This window comes from Astatotilapia calliptera, chromosome 15 (genome assembly GCF_964374335.1).
Source record: "Astatotilapia calliptera chromosome 15, fAstCal68.1, whole genome shotgun sequence".
In the NCBI taxonomy this organism is placed as follows: Eukaryota; Metazoa; Chordata; class Actinopteri; order Cichliformes; family Cichlidae; genus Astatotilapia; species Astatotilapia calliptera.
In genome coordinates this window covers 19,217,854-19,239,247 of record NC_137436.1, presented here as the reverse complement: position 1 = coordinate 19,239,247, position 21,394 = coordinate 19,217,854, and the positions used below count along the sequence as shown (strand labels likewise).

General features: G+C 38.3%; 1 protein-coding gene across 1 annotated transcript in view; it reads left to right on the top strand.

Annotated features, from left to right (window-relative positions):
• The window catches only part of scara5 (scavenger receptor class A, member 5 (putative)), a 104,081-nt gene that overhangs the window by 62,965 nt on the left and 19,722 nt on the right, over positions 1–21,394 (top strand). Inside the window, exons 9-10 of the mRNA XM_026194496.2 lie at positions 2,877–2,984; positions 10,881–10,946. Coding sequence (XP_026050281.2) covers positions 2,877–2,984; positions 10,881–10,946 — 174 coding nt within the window. The remainder of the gene's footprint in view (positions 1–2,876; positions 2,985–10,880; positions 10,947–21,394) is intronic.

Genomic DNA, 21,394 nt, shown 5'->3' with positions numbered 1-21,394 from the left:
AAAACTACAGTTTAACTGTCATGAATGACAGTTTTGTATTTCAACAGATGGAGTGGTATATGGATTATTCTAGTTCCCAAAAAGAATGGTTTGCAAGTGACATAAACCTATATGTTATTAACAACAGAAAACAAATCAAATGTTTAAGCTAAGAAAATGTGCTGGGTTTTTTTATACCACTTCCTTACATGTTACTGCCATCAAATGGAAAGTGACATTTTTTTCTTAAAATTTTAGATTTACTCAAGCGAAACATTTAATATGTTATCCGTGTGAAATAAATACTTTCAGTATATCCTAAACCTGCCATTATCTCAAATTAGTTTTAAGAATAAAAATGAATAGCGGGAGTTTTATTCACAAACATTATTATCAAAAACAAAATATGTACAGTAAACTTAAGTCAACTTACAGCTTAAAATTTATTTTGAACAATTTCTGATTCATACTTTATGATTACTACTGTAGCACACACACAATCCTGAAAAACTAGAGATCATCTTGAGAAAATAGACAAACCAGTGGCCTATACATAAAATCATTGCTGTGTAGCACTTCTGGTGGTGAAAACGGGGAATTTTAATCATCTATTTCACCAAACACTCCTGAAACACACATTTTCTCCCTCCATACTATGAAAATAAATATTTTTTATGCATGTGACACAATCTGATGTCAAGTCTTTATGAATCCCATTACACACATTAGCTCTTTACAGGAACTTGGTGTCTTGTAAACTGAAGCTTCCCATAACCTTGAATCTTGGTTCAGTTCTGCTTTTCTTTTACTGTGTTTACCAAGAAGAAAGTCAACCACACAAGCTTACAGGTCCAATTCTGAGGCTGTTCTTCCACTAAGAGAATGTTAATTCTGATAAATACTTTCGCTTCTTCAGTCAGATGCAGTACTTTCTAACTGTAAATGTATTAAAAATACGTGAAAAAATATTTTTAAAAATTATTCACAAAGATTACTTAATATGAAGGCAATAGGCAGAGTGTTACAGGCATAGCCCTAAAGAATGTAGCCTCATGGGCAGTGTAGTCCGTGTTGCAGGGAGAATGGACTGCCATACCCGCTATGTGTCTGTGAGCGCGAGGAGGGAGAAAAGGGAGAGTCGAAAAGTACGAGCTGTCATCGAGCCGAAACGGGAGCTGGAAGCATGTAAATATAATAATAACCACTGCAGCCAAGAAGACTGCCTGACGAGCCCAGTTGTAAGTAAGCTATTAAGACTCGACTGTACACCGTGTTCGTGTTTTCCTCCGAAACAATAAGTTCCGTTGGAGCAGTCTTTCAATGCCTCTCTCTGTCTCTCGCTAGCAAAGTTGACCCAGACAACAAAGTAAAGCTAATTTTCGGCTACGAACCGACACAAACCCGACTTATTAGCCAGAGGTCCCTTTACTATGGTTCCGAGCCCCGGACCTGTTTTATATATGCGCAAAATAGTTTTCTATAGGAGATCGCTGCAAAACGTGCAGCCTTAACTAATGTCCACCCTACTGTTACTCATTTATATTAAGATTTAAAAATCTATTTGGTATTGGTATGGCGAATATCATTCAGTAATAGTAATAAATCACACAGCAATAGTACATTCATGTAGTTGTAAAAAGCTTGATAATATATTAAGTAATCCAAAGTATTCAGAATACGTTACTCTCATTGAGTAAAGTAACCTTCCCAACACTGCCTATTCTTCAAATTTTTTTATTTTTTTTTTGCCTATTGTTCAAACTAATGACCTTAGCAATGTTAGTTTATGTTATCTGTTTATTTTATGTTGACTGTTGTTTCCAGTTCTAAAAAGAATAATCAATTCTAATAACCTAGATCTACACATTGTGTTTATATTGTGCTACATGGAGTTCTGTTGCTCCACTTGCACCGAAGCCAAAGGAATGTGTCATCACATCCAGCAGGACGCTTGACATGTGGAGCAGTCCAGTTGGACTCGCCTGCAGAACAAAAAGAACATTTCTGCCCTGGATCCCAATTATGATAGATAGCATTTTCCCAGTGGGTTTTTGAGTTGAACTGAGTTATATGGCCTCATCCATCATCGGTTTATTTTGCGTTTCTGGCTCTAATGCCTAATTATTTTATTCTTATTTCTGAACAGTCACAACAGTGTAATCAGAGCGTGTCAGAACACAGCGACATTTTAAAAAGATTTCTCTCACCTCAGCAGCGTAATCAATAACTCATTACCACACTAATTTTGAGACATTTCACTGTGCTTACTCTAAACAAATGTTCTCATTGTATGCCACAGGGTATGGAGTGGATATGTTTTAGGAGCAAAACGAAAGATGTTTTTCGTGTATTCCAGATGGTGGAACATGAGCAGGACTAATATTAACAGGACTTCCAAAACCTTAATACACTTTAAAGAATAATATAGAGTTTGTTTGCTGTGTTGGAATGACATAGATAGGACTGGGAGACCTGATGACTGGACCCTAACAGAAATTCAGTAATTGTTTATTTACACCATGGATCCACATTACAGCTAATGAAAACCATGATTAGATCAAGTATGTTCCAGTCTGGTTCAGTTAGTGTTGACACTCAGGCGATAAAATCTTCACTCCCCTCTAGAGTTTACAATTCTTTTCATCCTCATCCATTCTTCCACATCTTTTCTTTTTCCACATGAATTGCAGTACAGATCTGCAAGCTGAAGAATCAGTGTGTCATCAAATTTGCCTGTCTGTTGACTCAGTAGCTCCATTCTGGCTGCCAGTAACAGAAGAAAGTGTACAAAATAGTCCATATGAGTGGGGTCTCTGGCCTTTTTAGAATGGCAGTTGCAAAATACAGGCAGGTTTTGTTTTTTTGTTTTTTTTCATGATTGTCTGTTTGTGTTTCAGGATTTACTGGAGAAAAAGGCAACCAGGGCCCTCGGGGAATGAAAGGGTCTGGTGGGGTTGATGGCATGCCGGGAGAAAGAGGAGACGTTGGACCTGCCGGGCCTAAAGGTACATTTGTGGTGCGAGTCGTGATACTAATAGTTTGGAGTTTAATACTAATTAACTTGGCCTGGTCTTATGAGCTCACTGATATTTATGCGTGCAAATATGAGAAAGCCAAGTACTGGAAAAGCAAGAGCATACAATACAGAGCTGCTAGAAGGTTGCCGTCCCTTCGCAGGTAACGGTGAGGGTCATATACCAGTCAGAAGGTCAATATATTGATATCACTGACTAATTCAATCTACGTATCAAAGTATCGAGTGGCACCTGATGCCCCCGTGTATGTGTTCAAGTACAGCAAAAAGGTGAATGTGTGGAAAAGGTCATTCCAAGCATGACACAGAAAGAAATCTAGGCAAGTATCAACAAATCAGAGAGAGAGATTCAAATCAAACAATTAGATGGTGACATTCAAATCCACCATACCTCATCACTTTTCATTGTTGTGTGTGAAGCAGCACTTACAAAAAGCACAAGTTACCACTTTCTACTTTCTTTGTCACTTACTTTGAAACTGGCTTGGCACTGCTCTCTCAAAACAGCTTTTAAAATCTGAATCATATCAACCGGGTTTAAAAACCCTGAGCATCCTGAAAATCTTCTCTGCAGATCTGTGTTTATTTTTGTTCCTTTTTTTTTTTTTAAAGCGAGTCAAAAGAAGTAGTTAATGCAAGAACAGCTAAATGGCACTCTTAGTCAAATGTGTACAGATCAACCAGCATAAGGTGTCTGCTTTTAAAAAGACATTGTTTGGAAGAAGATACATTTTCCTTCAATTTTATTGTAAAATTATTCCTATACAGTAAAAATTGTGGGCTTAGCAGGTTATTTCTGCTTCTTGCTCTCTGGTTAATCTGTTCGCTCTTGTGCAGAGAGAAAGAATTTTTTTTCATTACAACAACATAGAGTGTAATCTTTGCTTTAAAACTATGTAGGCAGTTGTGTGTTTGTGGAGCAACAGCAGTAGCCACATTAAAATAAGTTAGTCATACTCTCACACAGCAGCTCATCAGTACGGATGTCCTTTTTCTCCCTGTAGTCTTGTATAAATCACAAATTAATCTTAACAACACTTGCCTACTGAAAGACTCAGTCCTCAGATGACTCCATGACTTGTTGACCTTTATGTCACTGAAAAAGTTCCGTACCAGGATTTATCAGGAACACAACACTTCTTACATCACCAACAGGTGCTACTGTTTGCTTTTTGTCTTTAGCCATGGGAGCTATATTCGCTTATACTCTCCCATTTATTCAAGCAAAACACCTGTCTCTACTTATCTAATAGGTTTTCCATTCAATGAAATGCAAGAAATTATTGGATGTTACCAGAAACCGTGATTATCAACTAAACAGCTGGAAAGCAACAATATTTCTATATTATTAGCTCCAATGGAACAACTGTCAGAAAAAGAGAGGAAAACTTGTTGATGCGTGTGTACGTACTCATTTTCCAGTATGCACTAATCCAGCCAGTTTTTCTTACTGCCCCCATCCATCATGTTGTCATGACACAACCCCTCCAAATCTACCATGGAAATTAAGATCCAAGAAGCATGCACTTAAACAAATTTCAACCACATTCTGACACAGAAACCTGAATAACATATTTAAAGGTACTTTTGAATAGAACACACACACCTTTATCATTATAATAGGATCATATTTTATATGTGGCAAAATCCATAATGAAGAACTAATACTGTCTGACAACTCAGTATATCACTATATACAGTGTGGGGAATTTACCAGTAGTTTTCCATTCCACTCTGTAAATGTTTTTACATGTTTTCCACAATGTGAGAACAAGGATAAATGCCATCTTTAAACTTGGATAGTGTCCATTATGTTGTTATTTCTTATTTGCTGTCTTTATACTCTCTCATCATCTCTCTAAATCTACATAAACCCCATCGGGGGCTGGACAGCGCCAATGATAACAAACACACACTGAGATAAACACAGCTCTGAATTAATCATAGCCGTGACTAATATGATAAGGCACTGCAGTCTAAGAGTTTCTTGTGTGGACATGTCACTGTGTATGTATGCGTGTAATGTGTCTTTAGCCGACAGCTGTTGCCAATCAGATCGGGGTTTGGCTGAATTGTCCAGTGTTAAGTCCCACAGTCCAAATGTTGGCCGGTAGCTCTTGAAATCTTGGACCTGTTGTCTCCTGCACTTAGCTGTTATGACTCAACTCTCCCTTTTTTTAGACATTTTTACATAGTGTAAAATAATGTGCCTTTTCATGCTCATTTTATACAAATGTAAAAGACTGTTTTTATTGTGTTTACTAGAAGAAAGATGCTAAAGCACCAGGAGAATAAGATAAAATGAGACAAAAACCAAATATCTGGTGGCAGAAGGGTCATAGTGTGGGGTCTCCTAATAGACCCCATTGTTAGGACTAATTCCTGGTAGAAAATTCGAGTTTGAAAGCACCGGACACTTCATCAGCTTGAATTATACCACAATGCAACACAATAGTAATACGGATAATGGATATGCTCGATGGCAATCGAGGAGATCTACCTTCAGTTCTTTAAATCAAATTTATAATGAAGTAGGCCATATGAAGAGGATGCTAGGGAAAGGGCACATAATGCTGTTGTTACTCCTTAAGGCAGGAGTGGGGGAACTCCAGGCCTCAAGGGCCAGTGTCCTGTGTTTAGATATCACCCTGGGTCATCACACCTGAATCAAATGATTAGTTCATTACCAGGCATCTGGAGAACTTCAACACATGTTGAGGAGGTAATTTAGCCATTTAAAACAGCTGTGTTGGATCAAGGACACATCTAAAACCTGCAGGACACCGGCCCTCGAGGCCTGGAGTTCCCCGACTCCTGCCTTAAGTGCACACCAAAAGTATTAAAATGTAATGTAAAGATGTAAATAATCTCACGGGCGATCGTGGCTGAAGAGTTCGGAGTTCGCCTTGTTTTCGGAAAGATTCCCGGTTCGAGCCCTGGCTTGGACACTCTCGGTCCTTCGGCAAGACACTTCACCCGTTGCCTACTGGTGGTGGTCAGAGGGCCCAGTGGCGCCAGTGTCTGACAGCCTTGCCTCTGTCAGTGCGCCCCAGGGTGGCTGTGGCTACAATGTAGCTTGCTATCACCACTGTGTGAATGGGTGGATGACTGGATATGTAAAGCGCTTTGGGGTCCTTAGGGACTAGTAAAGCACTATACAAATACAGGCCATTTACCATTTAATCTTTGGTCAGAGGATGAAATCAGCAGTCATATCAGATTAGAACAATTCTTCCATTATTTGTTTTTCCATAGATTTCAGGAGTGCCACATCTCCTCATTATGTGATGTCTCTTTAATATAATGTATCTGTAGTGATAGCAGACATGTTCCACTACTGTTTTACTGTAAAAAGTGACTCTATGAAGAGTCCTTAAACATGGGTTTCACAAAAGCTGTTCTTATACATATAGCGTGTCATATTCTACCACTGCCTGTCACTCATGTCTTGAAAGTAGAGGGAATTATAATTTATTGCTAAACATGTCCTGTATTTTAATAGTATGACATAAGCCTGATTGAAGCCATTAGAAAAAAACTCACTTTACATCCATTATGACCAAGCAGGCGTGAAAAGATTGTCACCTACAAAAACTCTGGCATTGTCTGCATCATTTGATTGACAACTTAGTTATGTAGCGAGCAATACAAAACATCACACCAATAACCATTTTACACAGAAAAACAAAAATTAAGGTAAAGTGAAGGACACAGGAAACTTCACATCTAGATCCCGGTAGTTTGTAGTAGTGTGTATTTCTGCTTTACGCGTCTGTGGTGCAGTTTCAGGTTTAACAGACCAGTGAAGGAGGAAGGCTTTGGAGAGACTCGGCTATGAATGGGGCCTCAGTATAAGACAGTCATCCAGGAGGGAGGAGGGAAAACAAAAAACTTGTAAAAACAGCACTGGGAAGTCTCATGGTTTTTTATAGATGAACGGTGGGAAGAATATATAGGGACTGCAGAAGGTGTTGGCTGTTCCTTTGGTTGTCAGATCAGTTGTGGTTGCTGACAGTGTTTTATGGTATTTCTGGGTGCGTAAAGCTGGACTTTTTTTAGCCACTGGGGGACAGTAAAAAACTGACAACTCTGAAGTGCTGTGACATTGTGAAGTGTTTACTGCTAACGTGTTAGCAAACTGTTTAACACACAAAGCAATTTTAGCAATTTGGCCCCTGGAGGGCAACTTCTTTCAACTCTACTTTGGTTCCTACCAACACTTACGGAAAACCGCTTGGGTCTTTAGTCTTATATTTTCCCTGTCTAGCTGATATTTGTCTTTGCTTTTTTTTTTTTGCTGATATACCATACGTTTCTTTCCTTTCATGCTGGTGGAAAGAGGAAAAAAATGTATACCACAAGGTTGACTTAAACTCGCATCCTGTTGCTCCCTTATGCTACTTTGCTAACTGTGCATCACATGGTTTATAAGGCTGACATAAGGGGCAGTCAGACATAATGCTTTTAACAGTCCGACATGTTACTGTAAGTTCACCGTACAACAAATGAGACTTCAGTCATACAAATGAAAAGAGTTTGAAGGTGCTTATATAACACCTTTCTCCTCAGTTGACCATTTAAAGTACTTTTTAATAAGACTCAACCACCTGAGCCACAGCCAACCCTGCACAACATTATGTCAGGGTCTCTTTAAGCCATGTTTGCTGGGATTATGGCATCTGTGCCTCTGTGAATTAACCTTATGGGAATACCCATATTATTTAAATGCATCATTGACTTGCACCTTAATCCACTGGCCAGTTGTCACTAGGCTTGAGAATTTTTCTGACATTAACATTTTAACATTTTGACAAAAAAAAATGAAAACCACAATGGGTCACATTGAACATAAACATTATTAAAAGTCTAGAGCCATTACTTACTGGAATGCAGTGATAATGAATATACTGATCTTTAGTAGGTGTTGTGTAGCTGTGACAGTGGACCATATTGGTTTAGCACACTGGAATGCTTGAATTTGCTCATTACCACAAAATAGTAAATACAGCTGACGCTCATTTGTTTTTTATTAAAGGTATTTGTTCATAAGCCAAAAATATAAATTAAGAATTTACTTGCTGTTGGCACTAGATGAAAAGTGTGATGCTAATCAAAGTTATGACAGTTTATCCTGAGGGTTACCATAAATATTTGTACTAAGGCTTCAAATTACCTTACAAAATTCCCCTCATCTTACCCTTTGCTGCCTTTCAGGACCACCAGTATGCAGAATTTCTCAGTGAGGGTTTAAATCAGATGCATCTGTTGTCTCTTGTGGCTCAGCAGTAGCCCACCACTGTGTTTAGGTTTTCCCTGCAGTGTTATTTAGTTGTTAAGGATGTGGTCAGGATAGAAGTGACACTGAAGGCTGAGGACGTCACGTGGAGGGTGTGTATAAAGGGCTAGCTGCCCTGCTTAGACACACACACAGGCTGTAACGCATGTGGCTGAGGACCACCACAGCTTGCACCTACACTGTGGTCAAATTAAAGGTGGGATAAGTGCCCATTCAAAGCCGATCCTCTCGTTGCTTCATGACAAAAACAGACTTGTGGTTTTTAAACCTCATGGCTGAGAGTTAGCAACTGGCACTGAAACTGAAATGCTCTCCAACTTTGGATGGCTAATTCATGGGAATTTGTAATAACATTATATTTTGAAATGAAAACAAATAAGACATAGTCGTATCCAAGCTTCTGATTGGGGAGAGGTGTCGTGCGTAAATGTACTGTAATTTTACACAAACCACAAATGCAAGGATTTTTACTTGCAGTAATGTCGCTGTTTTGTATCCCATTAACTTTTCCATCCATGTTGTAATAGCCTAAGCAATTACCTTAAAAAGATTTTTGTCAGTGCATTTTCATTTTGTTTTTCAGCTCTTCTCTGCATTAATATTCACATATACACCACAATGTTTAGAATTTATTTAAGAAGAGGATTCAGGGCGTAGCCACATGTATGAGAAGTCAATTACAGGCCTCATGATTTAAGAGACATTAGCTAAAAATATACAAATGAGAGGAAATGATTGAGAAGTGAAGAAAAGGTTCAGATGTTTTAAGACTTCTCAGTGGTTGAGCTGCTCTCATCTCTGAGGGTTATGGCTCTTGGTCCTGCTTGTTTTTTCACCTCATTTCTGCCCCATTTTGTGCTACATTGCGGTTGGCACTGTGTGTAATTCAGTCTTGGTTGTGTTCAGTTTATGCATAGCTTGCTTCCCTTTTAACTTTAACCAGGATTTTATTGGATATTATGATACAGACAACTCTCCTTCCCTTTTCACTAAACCAAATTTTGACAAAAAACACTGAAAACGATTTGATTTGTTGTTACAATTTTTACAAGTTTCAGTTATTCATGATTAATCCCTAAACTCATATCCCTGGTTTCTGTTATTTTGTGTAAAGTAGGATGAAAATATGACAAATATCACTCAGTCTAACTGAACAAACAAAACTTAAGTATTTACTATCATTTCTATTCGTAATGACAAATTTACTAACATATTGGTTCTCTAAGAGATCAGTATAATGACTGAATTTACACGCTCAGTACGAAAGGGTGTAAAATTTAAGAAAATACCCCATGTTAGAATTTGATAATAGTAACACACCCCCTCTGCATTTAACAACAGTCTGTAAACATCTGGGAACTGAGGAGAACAGCTGGTGAACTTTTGGGGGAGGAATGAGTTCTCATACTTGTCTGATATCCGTTTCTAGCTGCACAACAATCTTAGGCCTTCTTTGTCATGTTTTTAGTTTCATGATGTGCCAAATGTTTTTAGTTGTCCTGGACTGCAGGGAGGCCACTTTATCACCAGGATTCTTCTGCTATGAAGCCATGCTGTTGTAGCTGCAGTATGAAGTTTAGCACTGTCTTGTTTAAATAACGCAAGGCCTGTTGTCTGAATTGGAGCACATATTGCCCTAACATCTGTATATACCTTTCAGCATTGCTGATGCCTTTCCAGGTGTTTAAGCTGCTAATTCCATAGACACTAATGCACAGCCATACTATCAAAGATGCAGGCTTTTGAACTGAGTGCACATAACAAGCCAGCTGGTCCCTTTCCTCTTTAGTCTGGAGGTTGCAGTCTCCATGTTTTCCCAAACAATTTCAGATCTTGATTCATTGACAGAAGAACAGTTTTCCACTTTGCCTCAGACCATTTTAAATGAGCTTTGGCCCCCAGAAGCCAGAGGCATCTGGATGATCTTCACATATGACTTCTTCGCATGAAGGAGCTTTAACCTGCATTTGTGGATGGCACAATGAGCTGTAATCAAAATGATTTCTGGAAGTGTTCCTGAGCCCACGCAGTGCTTTTCACTACAGATTCATGCCTGTTTTTAATGCAGTGCTGTTTGAGGGCTCAGAGGTCACAGGCATCCAATGATTGATTTTCAGCCTATTCCCTTATGTACAGAAATTTCTTCAGATTCTCAGAATCATTTGATGAATCATGTAAAGTAGATCCCGAGATAGTCAAAGTTGCAATTTTATATCATTCTTGTTCCACAATTTGTAGGTGCTGGGTTTTTTGTTTTTTCAGATTTTTGAACTTCTGCCCACTTTTACTTCTGAGAAACTCTGAGAACTCTACTCTGAGATGCAATTTTATACCCAATCATGGTGCTGACCTGTTACCAGTTAACCTTTTTTGTTGTAAAATGTTCCTCCAGCTGTTTCCTTTTAGTACCTCTTACTGTTCCAGCCTCCTTTTTTCCTTGATTTCATATTTTATCTAAATGTTCTATACTACATCGTGCTTAATCATCATGTACTGTGACATAAAACTCTTTAAAGTAATCATTATCGACATTGTCAGTAAATCAGTTGTCTCGTGCTGTTTTGTCCTCAGGTAACCGAGGAGAAAGGGGTTTCAAGGGAGAGAAGGGTGAACGGGGTGAGCGAGGAGACAGACCAGGTGAGAAAATGATGGCCAAGTCCAGTCCACAGTGTGCAAGGGACAATGTGTTATTTAGCGGTTTGTAGCTAATATTAAATAACCTAAAATGTTATATGTAATATCATTCTGCCTGTTTGTACCAACTCAAGTAGTATAGCTGCAAAGAACCAATCCATACAGGTTCATTTTATCCTGATTTGTATAGTTTTTAAATGCATTTATAATATTTTTTGCACACTATCATACCAGTTTTACAAAAACATTATACTCCTTCTGTTCTTCTACTCTCCTTCTTGATGAACAACTATGAGAATAACAAAAGTTGCAGACCTGCAACCGTTTTATTTGGCCCCAAAATAACAATATCCTTTAAGTGATTCCAAGTCCCTCTCTTTTTTTCAGTAAGTTTCATTAATGTCTTATTGGCAGCAGTAACTGCAGCTTCAAAGTTATTAGATGACCACACATGCATGCAGGCAAACTACTACAGAAACAGTAAAAAAGGGAACATGGTCTGCTAAAAGATTCAACAGGCAAATTAAGTGTTTTATAGACATCACTGTGGACAGAATATTAGATGTACAGTAATCTACCCACTAATTAGTAGCATAACAAACTGCAGATTATTCCAATGAGACTTTTTTTCCACCATCTAATCCAGCAAAGTGTTTTTGGTTGCTTTGTTTTTAAATTAAGCACTTTACTTTGATTTATATTCCTGTTGTTATGTTGATTAGCACGGTGGTTAGCACTGTTGCCGCACAGCAAGAAGGTCCTGAGTTCAATTCCACCATCAGGCCGGGGTCTTTCTGTGTGGAGTTTGCATGTTCTCCCCGTGTTTGCGTGGGTTCCCTCCGGGTACTCCGGCTTCCTCCCACCGTCCAAAAGACATGCAGCTTGTGGGGATAGGTTAATTGGATAATCCAAATTGCCACTAGGTGTGAATGTGAATGGTCGTCTGTCCTTGTGTGTTGGCCCTGCTACAGACTGGCAACCTGTCCAGGGTGTACCCTGCCTCTCGCCCTATGACAGCTGGGATAGCCTCCAGCGCCCCCCGCGACCCTGAAAAGGATAAGCGGAAGCGAATGGATGGATGTTGATTACTTGTAATTTAACCAAACTTTCAGACACAGAAATCAACAAGGTCAGTATGAAGCTGTAAGCCTTGACCAAGATCGATTCCCTCACCATGCATGCTGAAGGATATCTGGATGGTAGCAGTGCCCAACTGAGCTGATTCTATCCATATTTAACCTTTAAATGGTAAAATGGTAAATGGCCTGCATTTGTATAGCGCTTTACACTACATTCACCCATTCACACACTGGTGATGGCAAGCTACATTGTAGCCCACAGCTGCCCTGGGGCGCACTGACAGAGGCGAGGCTGCCAGACACTGGCGCCACCGGGCCCTCTGACCACCACCAGTAGGCAAACATGGGGTTAGTATCTTGCCCAAGGATATTTGGCTTGGAGCAGCCTGGGATTGAACCACCGACTTTCTGGTTAGTGGCTGACCTGAAGATAAACAGACAGAGTTGTTCTATAATAATAATAATAATAATAATAATAATAATAATATAATTTTATTACAAATAATATAGTTTTATTACAAATGACTTAAAGAGCCGGCAACGCCGTTTTACCAATAATGCCAAAGAAACAAAGGAAACACTGGCAGCAACAAAAGAAAAAGCTACCAAACAAATAAGGGAGACACTTCCAGGGCCCACAAGCCCATCTACTCACTAGGAGGCTGTCTGTCCAAAACCTAGCAGAAACTGCATCGCACCACAGAGGGGAAAAACCCATCTTTCTCACAGCTCATCCCCAGCTTAAATAGCCTCAGAGGTGATTGCTGACTGGATTCAGGTGGCAAACGAGGCTTAACAAAAACAGCTGTCCTGGGGAGAGAGAGGAGAGTGTAGGAGTGGCAAGAGAGGAGGAGGCGGAGAGAGTGGGCAAACACCCCACCCACACACACACTCCCACAGCCTCACAGGATGTAACAGCTACATATGGGGATCATTAGGTGATTCCAACCAGTATGTTGGTTCAAGAAGTGATCACAAATAGAAGGCCTAAGCAAGTTTTGCATTTACAGAAATGTTTAGCAAACTTCTGAATTATTTCATTTTTGTAAGAATGTACTTTGAATATTGTAATGTATCATTTCAAATGTTGTACGTGTTTCACAGTCACAGGAATGAAAGTCTGAGTACCTCACATCTATCGGTGCGTGTGATCCAAAATCAACCATAAGTTATGACGTGATAACTTTATGGCTTTCATTCATCTTTGGTTCATTTGATATCAATCACATAGAGCTGAACATGGTTTCAAAGGCTGGTAGGTGTGCATTTGTTTTTAATGTAATCTCACAGTGTACATCAAAAGGATTTCAAAATAAGTATAAGTCCTGTGGCGGTAACCTGAACTCGAATGCAAAACCACAAAGTAGAAAGAAAAAGGTCATTACATCTTTTTTCCATGCTTGTATTTTTCTTTCTTTTTTGCATCACCATGACTGTTCTGCATGTGCTGAGTGATGGGGTGGTGTTCATGTCAAATAATCCTGATCCCTTGACCACATGAATGCAGTTTCTGCCCATTACAGAGCCGTCAAAGATCAGTTCTTTCCTCACGTCATTTACGCGACGCGGATGTTTGATGTTTCAGAGAAGAAAAGACAGACTGAGCCCACATGCTGTTGGCTGTTAGAAATTTCAAATCATAACGTCGTTTGTATTTCTGTCACAACCGACTTATTGTTGGACGCGTGACTTCGATTGTTTTACACTTTAAAGCAAACAGTTCATACCTGTGTAATCACTTTCCAGAACAAGCAAAAGTTTGTGAGGAATTAGTGGGAAAACGGAGCGTTAGTCCACATGTGTTGGGTATTACCATAAAATGAACCTGCTGAAGAGTATGTTATGTCACTGACAGAATCAAATGCTTTCCTCGAAGCTCTGTCTCTGAGTGAAAAAGAACAAATGGAGTCCAGATTGTATGTATTTCCAGCAAAATCTTATGTCCAAGAAGACAGATGAGATTTTTTTTTTCTACTGTATCTGAACAAAACAAATAAAAAGAGTAATGAGGCATGCCAGAAAGAAAAAAGGTAAAGAAAAGAAACAACTACTAGAAAAATAATAAACACATTAATTTAGTCTTGTACTGATGTTATATGAACAACATTCTCATGTATCTTGCTATTTATATAATGCACTGCGCCAGTCTTCCTGATTTTTGTAGTTAATTTTTTGTTTCTACTATATTTGTGAATGCAATGGTAATTTATCCAAATCCTGCATACTGCTGGGTGTTGACTGCATTGTTTACTCCTCATGCCAGCACCGTTGAACACATGCTGTGTTGTAATTGTTGTTTTGCCCATTAGGCTTTAAATTTTTTTTCTTTCTTGGTTGATTGACTACATTTAATTAGCATTGATTACATAAAGACATTGCATAAAGATCTCTTAGATTTACTGGGTTAATTAGGCTACATGCATAGATCCCAAACTTTGCCCAAAAAATGCCAGTGGGTTCTTGCAAATTCACAAACGTCTGGATTTAATAACCTCTTAATCAACAGGCTTTAAAAACAGTTTTTTTATCTTGTATGTATTGCTAGTATTGCATCCTAGCACAAAGTATTTGATTTTTTTACCTATGTTGTATATATTTTTGTGATCAGTTGATGGTAGTTGTGCTTATGTTTAAGACAATGTCCAGCTCAAATTGGTCTTACAACAGTTTGCTGTTGTCTACTTATTTCTGAACATGGAATTCCCTGTGTACCATCCATTTTTTGCAAGACGATTCATCTTTCCATCTCACATGTAGTGATTCGTGGCCATGTGCACAAAATTGTGGAGCAATTAATGTTGCTGCTGACACTAAATGTTTTTCATACTTGATTAAATTTTGTTTTGTTTTTTTAAATTTTGATCATTTTTAATTTAAAATTTTATTCATTGGAAATACATGGTTTCATTAGTTGGTAAATAGTAGATGGACTGATTGTTATACAGCACTTTTCTGTTGTACTGGAGTCCTCAAAGTGCTTTAGGATAGATACATTAGGTTTGAGCAATAAAAACAATTTGATTATGGTAAGGGTAGAAAGGTTTAGACATTAAATCTACTGTTATGTTTACAAAAAGATCTTTAGGTTAAAATATGTCAGCTTTTTTCCCCCCATAACTTTTAACCAACTTTTTCTTAGTTAGTTAGCTGCCTCTTAACTGGCAATGACAGTCGCTCTATGAGCTGGCTGAAAATACGCCTCCAATGTAACATGAAAGAAAATGACAATTTTAAAAGGTATAGCACATTTTAAAAGGAAGGATATAAAGGAGTTTGGTTGTTTTTGCATTTTAGTGTAAAGCTACTTATTTTTAGATGTACTAAAGAAAATGTAAAATCTTGGTCTCTGTTTGATTGCTTGGTTTACACACTGTAAACTAGTGTTGAAAACAAACATTTTCAATACTGTTTTCTATGAATCTAAGTTCTACTGAAACCGATTATCATAAATAGAAATTTCTCACTTGTTTTGATTTTCAGTATTGAGGCAGTGAAAATGCCAAACATTTGCCTGTTACAAATCCTTTGAGATATTTTCCTATGGGCATGTAACATGTAACAAAATGTTCTTTTCATGTAGAGGTCATTGCCAACATTGATGTAATGTTTTTTTTCTTGACCTCACATATTACAACAGCCATAAAATCTGGCAGTTTGACAGCTGACCTCAGGACTCCAGCATTAAGTGTAGTTGTTTTATTGTTTGTTTTTCCTGTGCACATCAGCAGGTACAGAGATCCAAACATTAACGAGTTCAGATTTCTGACTCAGAAACGAGAAATTTGTGTGTGTCCTGGGACTTGAGCTCATGAGAAACCATGTAGTTGAATGTGAAAATCAACATGAAGGAAAGTTTTCATTTCTCGTCAGTGTGGCCTTCCAGTGTCAAGAAATGAGATAATCCAATATCAGAATGTACTTCTCCATCTAAAGCAATGGACAGTGCATAAGAGAGGCAAAGAAGAGAGTACAGGAAGGGTGGAGCGGGTGAGGAAACGATCAGCAAGAGTGAAAGGGATGTTTTACAAAAAAGATAAAGTTAGAGAGGCAAAGTTGAGAGGGTTTGAGTGATATTGGACATACTGGACAGAGGATGTTGAATATGGAGCTGGCAGGCAGAAGGAAACCAGTAAGGCCACAAAGAAGCATCAAGGAGGTATTGAAGGAGGATGTGCAGAGGGTTGGTGTGACAGGATGCAAGTAACAGGGTGAGCTAGAGGCAAATGATTAGCTGTGGTGACCCCTGAAGGGAGCAGCTGAAAGAAGATGTTATGAACAGATGGATCTAGTTAGCTGCTGTCTTGGAGCCATGTAGTTCGATCCAGTACAGATTCTTCCTGCCTGCCAGAAAAACATTAGTAATACTCTATCACTCCATGTTCTGGCCTTCATGTTGTGGTTGCTGCAGCTTATCTGGCCTCAGAGGCTTGAACCACTTGGAAGGCCCCCAGCAGTTGAAGCTCATTTGACTAGTATTCACTGAACAGAAACAGTCATTATATCTCTCAAAGCTCATTTTAATTTCCTTACTTTTACAGAAGCAGTACATGATTTATGTCCAGATTAGATCGCCTCTGTTTTATGATGAATCACTTTGCTGGCTGTCAAAAGTGAATGTAAGACAGAAGCTGTTAGGCTGTACCAATGGCATAAGTTAGAAACCAGGATATTGACCTTTGGTTTAATTACTTTAACTTGGTAGAACCTGGGACCATTTCGTGGCCTTTCCGTTTTTTAATTCCACGCCATTTCCACTGTGTTTAATGGAGTATAGCCAAATTTTCAAACATGTATTTTTTTCCCATTTTATTTTAAAATTTCAGTCTGAGTTTTTTAAATGAGCTTAAATGGCTGAATAAAAGGCATACATCCACTATCGAACCTCGTGGCCGATTTGTGCCCCATTGAAACCCATTATAAACGCTATTTTTCACTGTACAATTATTACCATTAACGTCGTGGCAATGGCTTAACTTTCACTTTCATTCTGGACTCAGGGCCTTAGAATTGTAATTTTTTATTTGGCCACCGGGTGGCGCCCTTGTTCCACATGTGACGCCTGCTGGAACATACACACCTTCTCCAGCGGCCTGCTCGAGACAGATACCCGGAAAAGGCAGACTAATTTCCCGCGTGCAGCAGCAGCTTGGCCCGCTGCTCGTTCCGGACCATTTTCTGCCCTTAGGATCGTTTGAGGGTGCATTAATTTTTTTTAATCAACAGGAAATGACGTATTTGTTTTCACGTGGTAGCGGAAGTGTGTGCTGCAGACACGGGAACCGAACCATATGCTCCGGCGCTGCAGAGGCACTCCTCCCCAGGGGAGCAGAAGCAGCAGCGCCGCCTGGGGACATTTTCGGCTTCTGCAAAAAAAATTAAAAACGGATCGAAATTAATGTTGGTGCCAATCTTTTGTCCATCTAAAGGCCTAATTATAATAACAATAAAATATTACTTCAAATGTTTTTTTTGGAAAATATTTTATGTTTTATGTTTTATGTTTTTGGGGCAAAAAAAGCAGTGCGCTCATGTGACGAAACCGGGATATAAAGGGTTAAAACAATGAAAATATAATTAAAACTTGACATGGATATTTTAAGCAGAAGTAGTTTTAAAAGATTGACTAATTTAAAGTAGAAAAAAATATTGATATATAACATTTTTAGAGCACTTTTGGGGCGGGACCATTTTTGGTCCCGAGGTTCACGAAAGGATGGGATTTTGAGGTTCTACCAAAGGTTAAGGAATTTGAGAAGTGACTTTTGTCTCTGTGAGCATGTGTCAGTAGAAAAAGTCATTACTTATACAAAGTTGAGGGCTTAGTGGGAAACACATTTCAGAGGACTTTTGTCCACCAACCTGTTTCCACATATTCTGATCCAAAATGTAATTAGTGGTTATGCTGACATGTTATTATATCTAGACTACCCCACTTTTTATTTCACCAAATAATGTATTGCCCCTAGTTACTTTGGCTAAACCTGTCAACCTTTCTGTCCTTGTATTGCTCAAAATTCCTAATGACTTAACAACATGTCCTCAGTGTCAGGCAAATATTTGCTTCTTATTTCTAGTCTACAACCATTAACTTTATAATTTCAACAACCATCTGTGGCATATTTTTTGTATATTTTTTACAGCCAACTAGCTATTTGAGCTAACACTCAAAATGCTAGTATAGCATCTGGCTGACTCATTTTAAAACAAACTGGAAAGGTTGCAAAGCTGTCTACATGAGTCATAAAAACAAAATGATATAGACCAAAGCATACAAGTAACAGATGTTATCTGTTATCCTATTCAAAGTGTTTGAATATTTAACTTAGTACTGAGTTCCGTGAACAGGACACACACTAGGCTAAATTGTTAGCATGTTTGTTTGGATGATTCAAACAAACTAGTGAAAGTCAGATTAATCACGTTTCTCAAAGTTTAGTCTCAGAGCTGCCTTTTGACATTTGTGTATTCAATTTTGTTTTTGGGTTCAAAAAGACAACCCCTAACTCCTAGGCTCTTACATACTTCAAATCCTCTGAACACAGCTCTTATTATTGTACAAAATATGAGCACATCTTAATGACCAGTTTTAGCTGAAAGGGTACTATCACCAGTAGATAAACAATGAGTGTGATTACAAATGATTAGGTGAGCATTTTTGAGGGAAGTGGTTAATGTGCAGTCAGGTCTTGTTTTTGTTTGAAAGCATGTCCAACTCTTGCCGTTTCAGAGGCTGCAGTGTTATTCACTGAATGTTATTCATGCATTGCCTAAATTGTACCAATTTTTTTGTAACCCAAAGCACACACATGACGTTGTTCAACTGAGTTCAGCTGTCCAGCTCTCCATAGACTGAGATATAAATCCCTGTGAAGCTTTGTTGTATGGCTCAGATTAGTCTACATGTGGTACCTCTGGAGCGTTTCCTTTCCTTTATCTTCTCCCCAGTCTCTCATTTTCTCCATGGGGATTCTCAAGCTCTTCGAAAGAAACTAATAAAGAGCTGAAACAGATGAACATTAGTGAGAGAAGGATGTAAGAAGATCGTTTTCCATGTCTCGGGCTTTTTCATGCATGCATGCAAAGCTAAAAATGATGCAGCATTTAAGACTTGAGTTACTTAACCTGTCGGCCTTGCTTCATTAACATGCAGTTATTAAAGGAAATGACACATTCCACAAATGTCATTGGCTGTTCTTGGTATCAGGACACTCTCATACTGTCAAATGAGCTGGAAAAGTTCCTGTAAGTTGTGGATGATGTTGTATTATGTCATATAGTAAGAAAAGATATACTTTCCATTAGCATGTGATTTAAGTTTTCCTTTCCAAAATAGGCATAGAAATGTAATATTTAGCAGACTGCATGCTGGGTGTCATTGCTTCAGATTTTGGCTGAGAAGAGCTTTAGGATATATAGTAAACTGGCTGTTTAGAGAAGTACTAAACAGTCACAAGGGCTATTAATCAATGTGATCATTTTTATATGCATGGCAATAGCAAAAATTATATTGTGTTATTGTTTGATGAGTGAACATAACTGTTTCAAGTAATTCAAATGCTTGACCCTAGCTGAAAACGAAACATGTGGTGCTCTACTCTTAACAGTTTGTGGGGTACAGTTGCCTGAAAAAACCTCCTGCAGTACAAAAGTACAACAGAAGGTTGAAATAATATTTAATTTCTGGTTTGAATTTGCTGGTTCTCAGGAGAGAATATCATACAGTGCAGCAGTTATGACAATATAATAATACAGCAGATATTAAATTATGATGGGCTAGTGAGTGCAAAATACTTGACTGTAATGAGAGTTAAATGGTACACAGTTAAAATGTATGATGGTCTGATGAGACTAATATCCTGTCTATATAATGTGTCTGGCTTTACTCTGCGGCACTTTGTCTTAACAGTGATGAGCAGTTCAGAAAAGTGTAGCTGCGAGTGTGTGTTTACCTCTTCTTCTTCTTATTTCCTCTCTGCCCTCTGAAAGGTGATAAATCAAATCAATCACATGAGAACAGCTGCTGCATACTTTGAGGAATACCAGATGAACTGCAGAGCCATGAAGCTTCTGCTAAAACAAACACACTCATTTACACACACACTTGTTCTGTAAGCTCTTACATGCAAGTTTGTGGACATGGCACCCCTGAGCAAGGCTTTCCAACCCTAAATCCATGAAAATGGGGCATCTCTAGTACTTTTATTTACATGCATTCCTAGAGGTTTACAAATTTAAAAACTAACCAGCTTCCTTCAAAAAAGGATGATCCTAAAATTCCGCCCTGTGATAGCTTACACTCCAGGGCCCTGCGACCATATTTCAACCTTTAGATTTTTATTATATTACAGGAGCCAAAATACTCTGTCAAACCAGAACAACAACAATAATACAGAGATGGTTGTTTTGTTCACCTATGTGAGGAATCTTTTACAGAGACTGTGTATAAAAGAATGTCATAAAGTGTAGTCGCAGTGTTAGGTTACGTTTTGAAGCTTTAACATGAATGTTTTGCCTAATTCTCTGTTAGGTTTTTTTGGGGAGCCAGAAGTTACCATGTTTGAACCAGAGCATTGCTGTATCCATTGACCTTATGGGTGCAAGCATATCTGCTAAGTAGTGTAAAGTAAGGACTAATAAAATGCTAAAAGTTTTTGCATCAAAACCGAAGTACAAACATGATCGACATTTGACAGATAAACAAATTAAAATACTTCAAAAGCAACAAATAGCAGAAACAAAGTGGAGCCATCTCAGTCAGTAACTTAAAGCTCCCAGTGTTGCCTTAATCCTCAGTCAAATTTACCACACCCCTACCTTTACAGTTTTTTTTAACAATGTTATAAAAATGTTTTGACTATGCAAAACTCTTAGCCTGTTAGCAATCTACTTTAATTCATCCCTTTGTCTCCTTTTTTACTTCTCATCTTTGATGTCCACTTACAGTTTCTATCTCTCCTTTTATTTATTCACTCACTTTCCCTCCTTTCCTCAGTATTTTTAAGCAGCTGTTAGTCTTTAGTGCTCAAATAAGCTAAACTGGATAAATGCTTGCAGATGCATACTGTGAAGTTCCAAAGTAGGAAGTTATGAATTTCAAAACCCTTCAATGGATTCGCTTCACATCCGTGAGATTGTTGCCATATTATAGGCTTTACAATCACAGAAAACAGTATATTCAGAAAGAAACATACGTCAAAATTTTTAAAGAGGGTTCACAAAAGAACACAAAAAGTTTCCAGGGTATTTTTATTTATTGTTCTTCTTAAATCAGAGTGTTTTTCTGTGGTTTATGGAATTTTTATTTTTCAGCATGTCAAAAAAAAACCCATTCATCTCAGTTTGTTTTCATATTGATGTGATTCACAGAGCTTC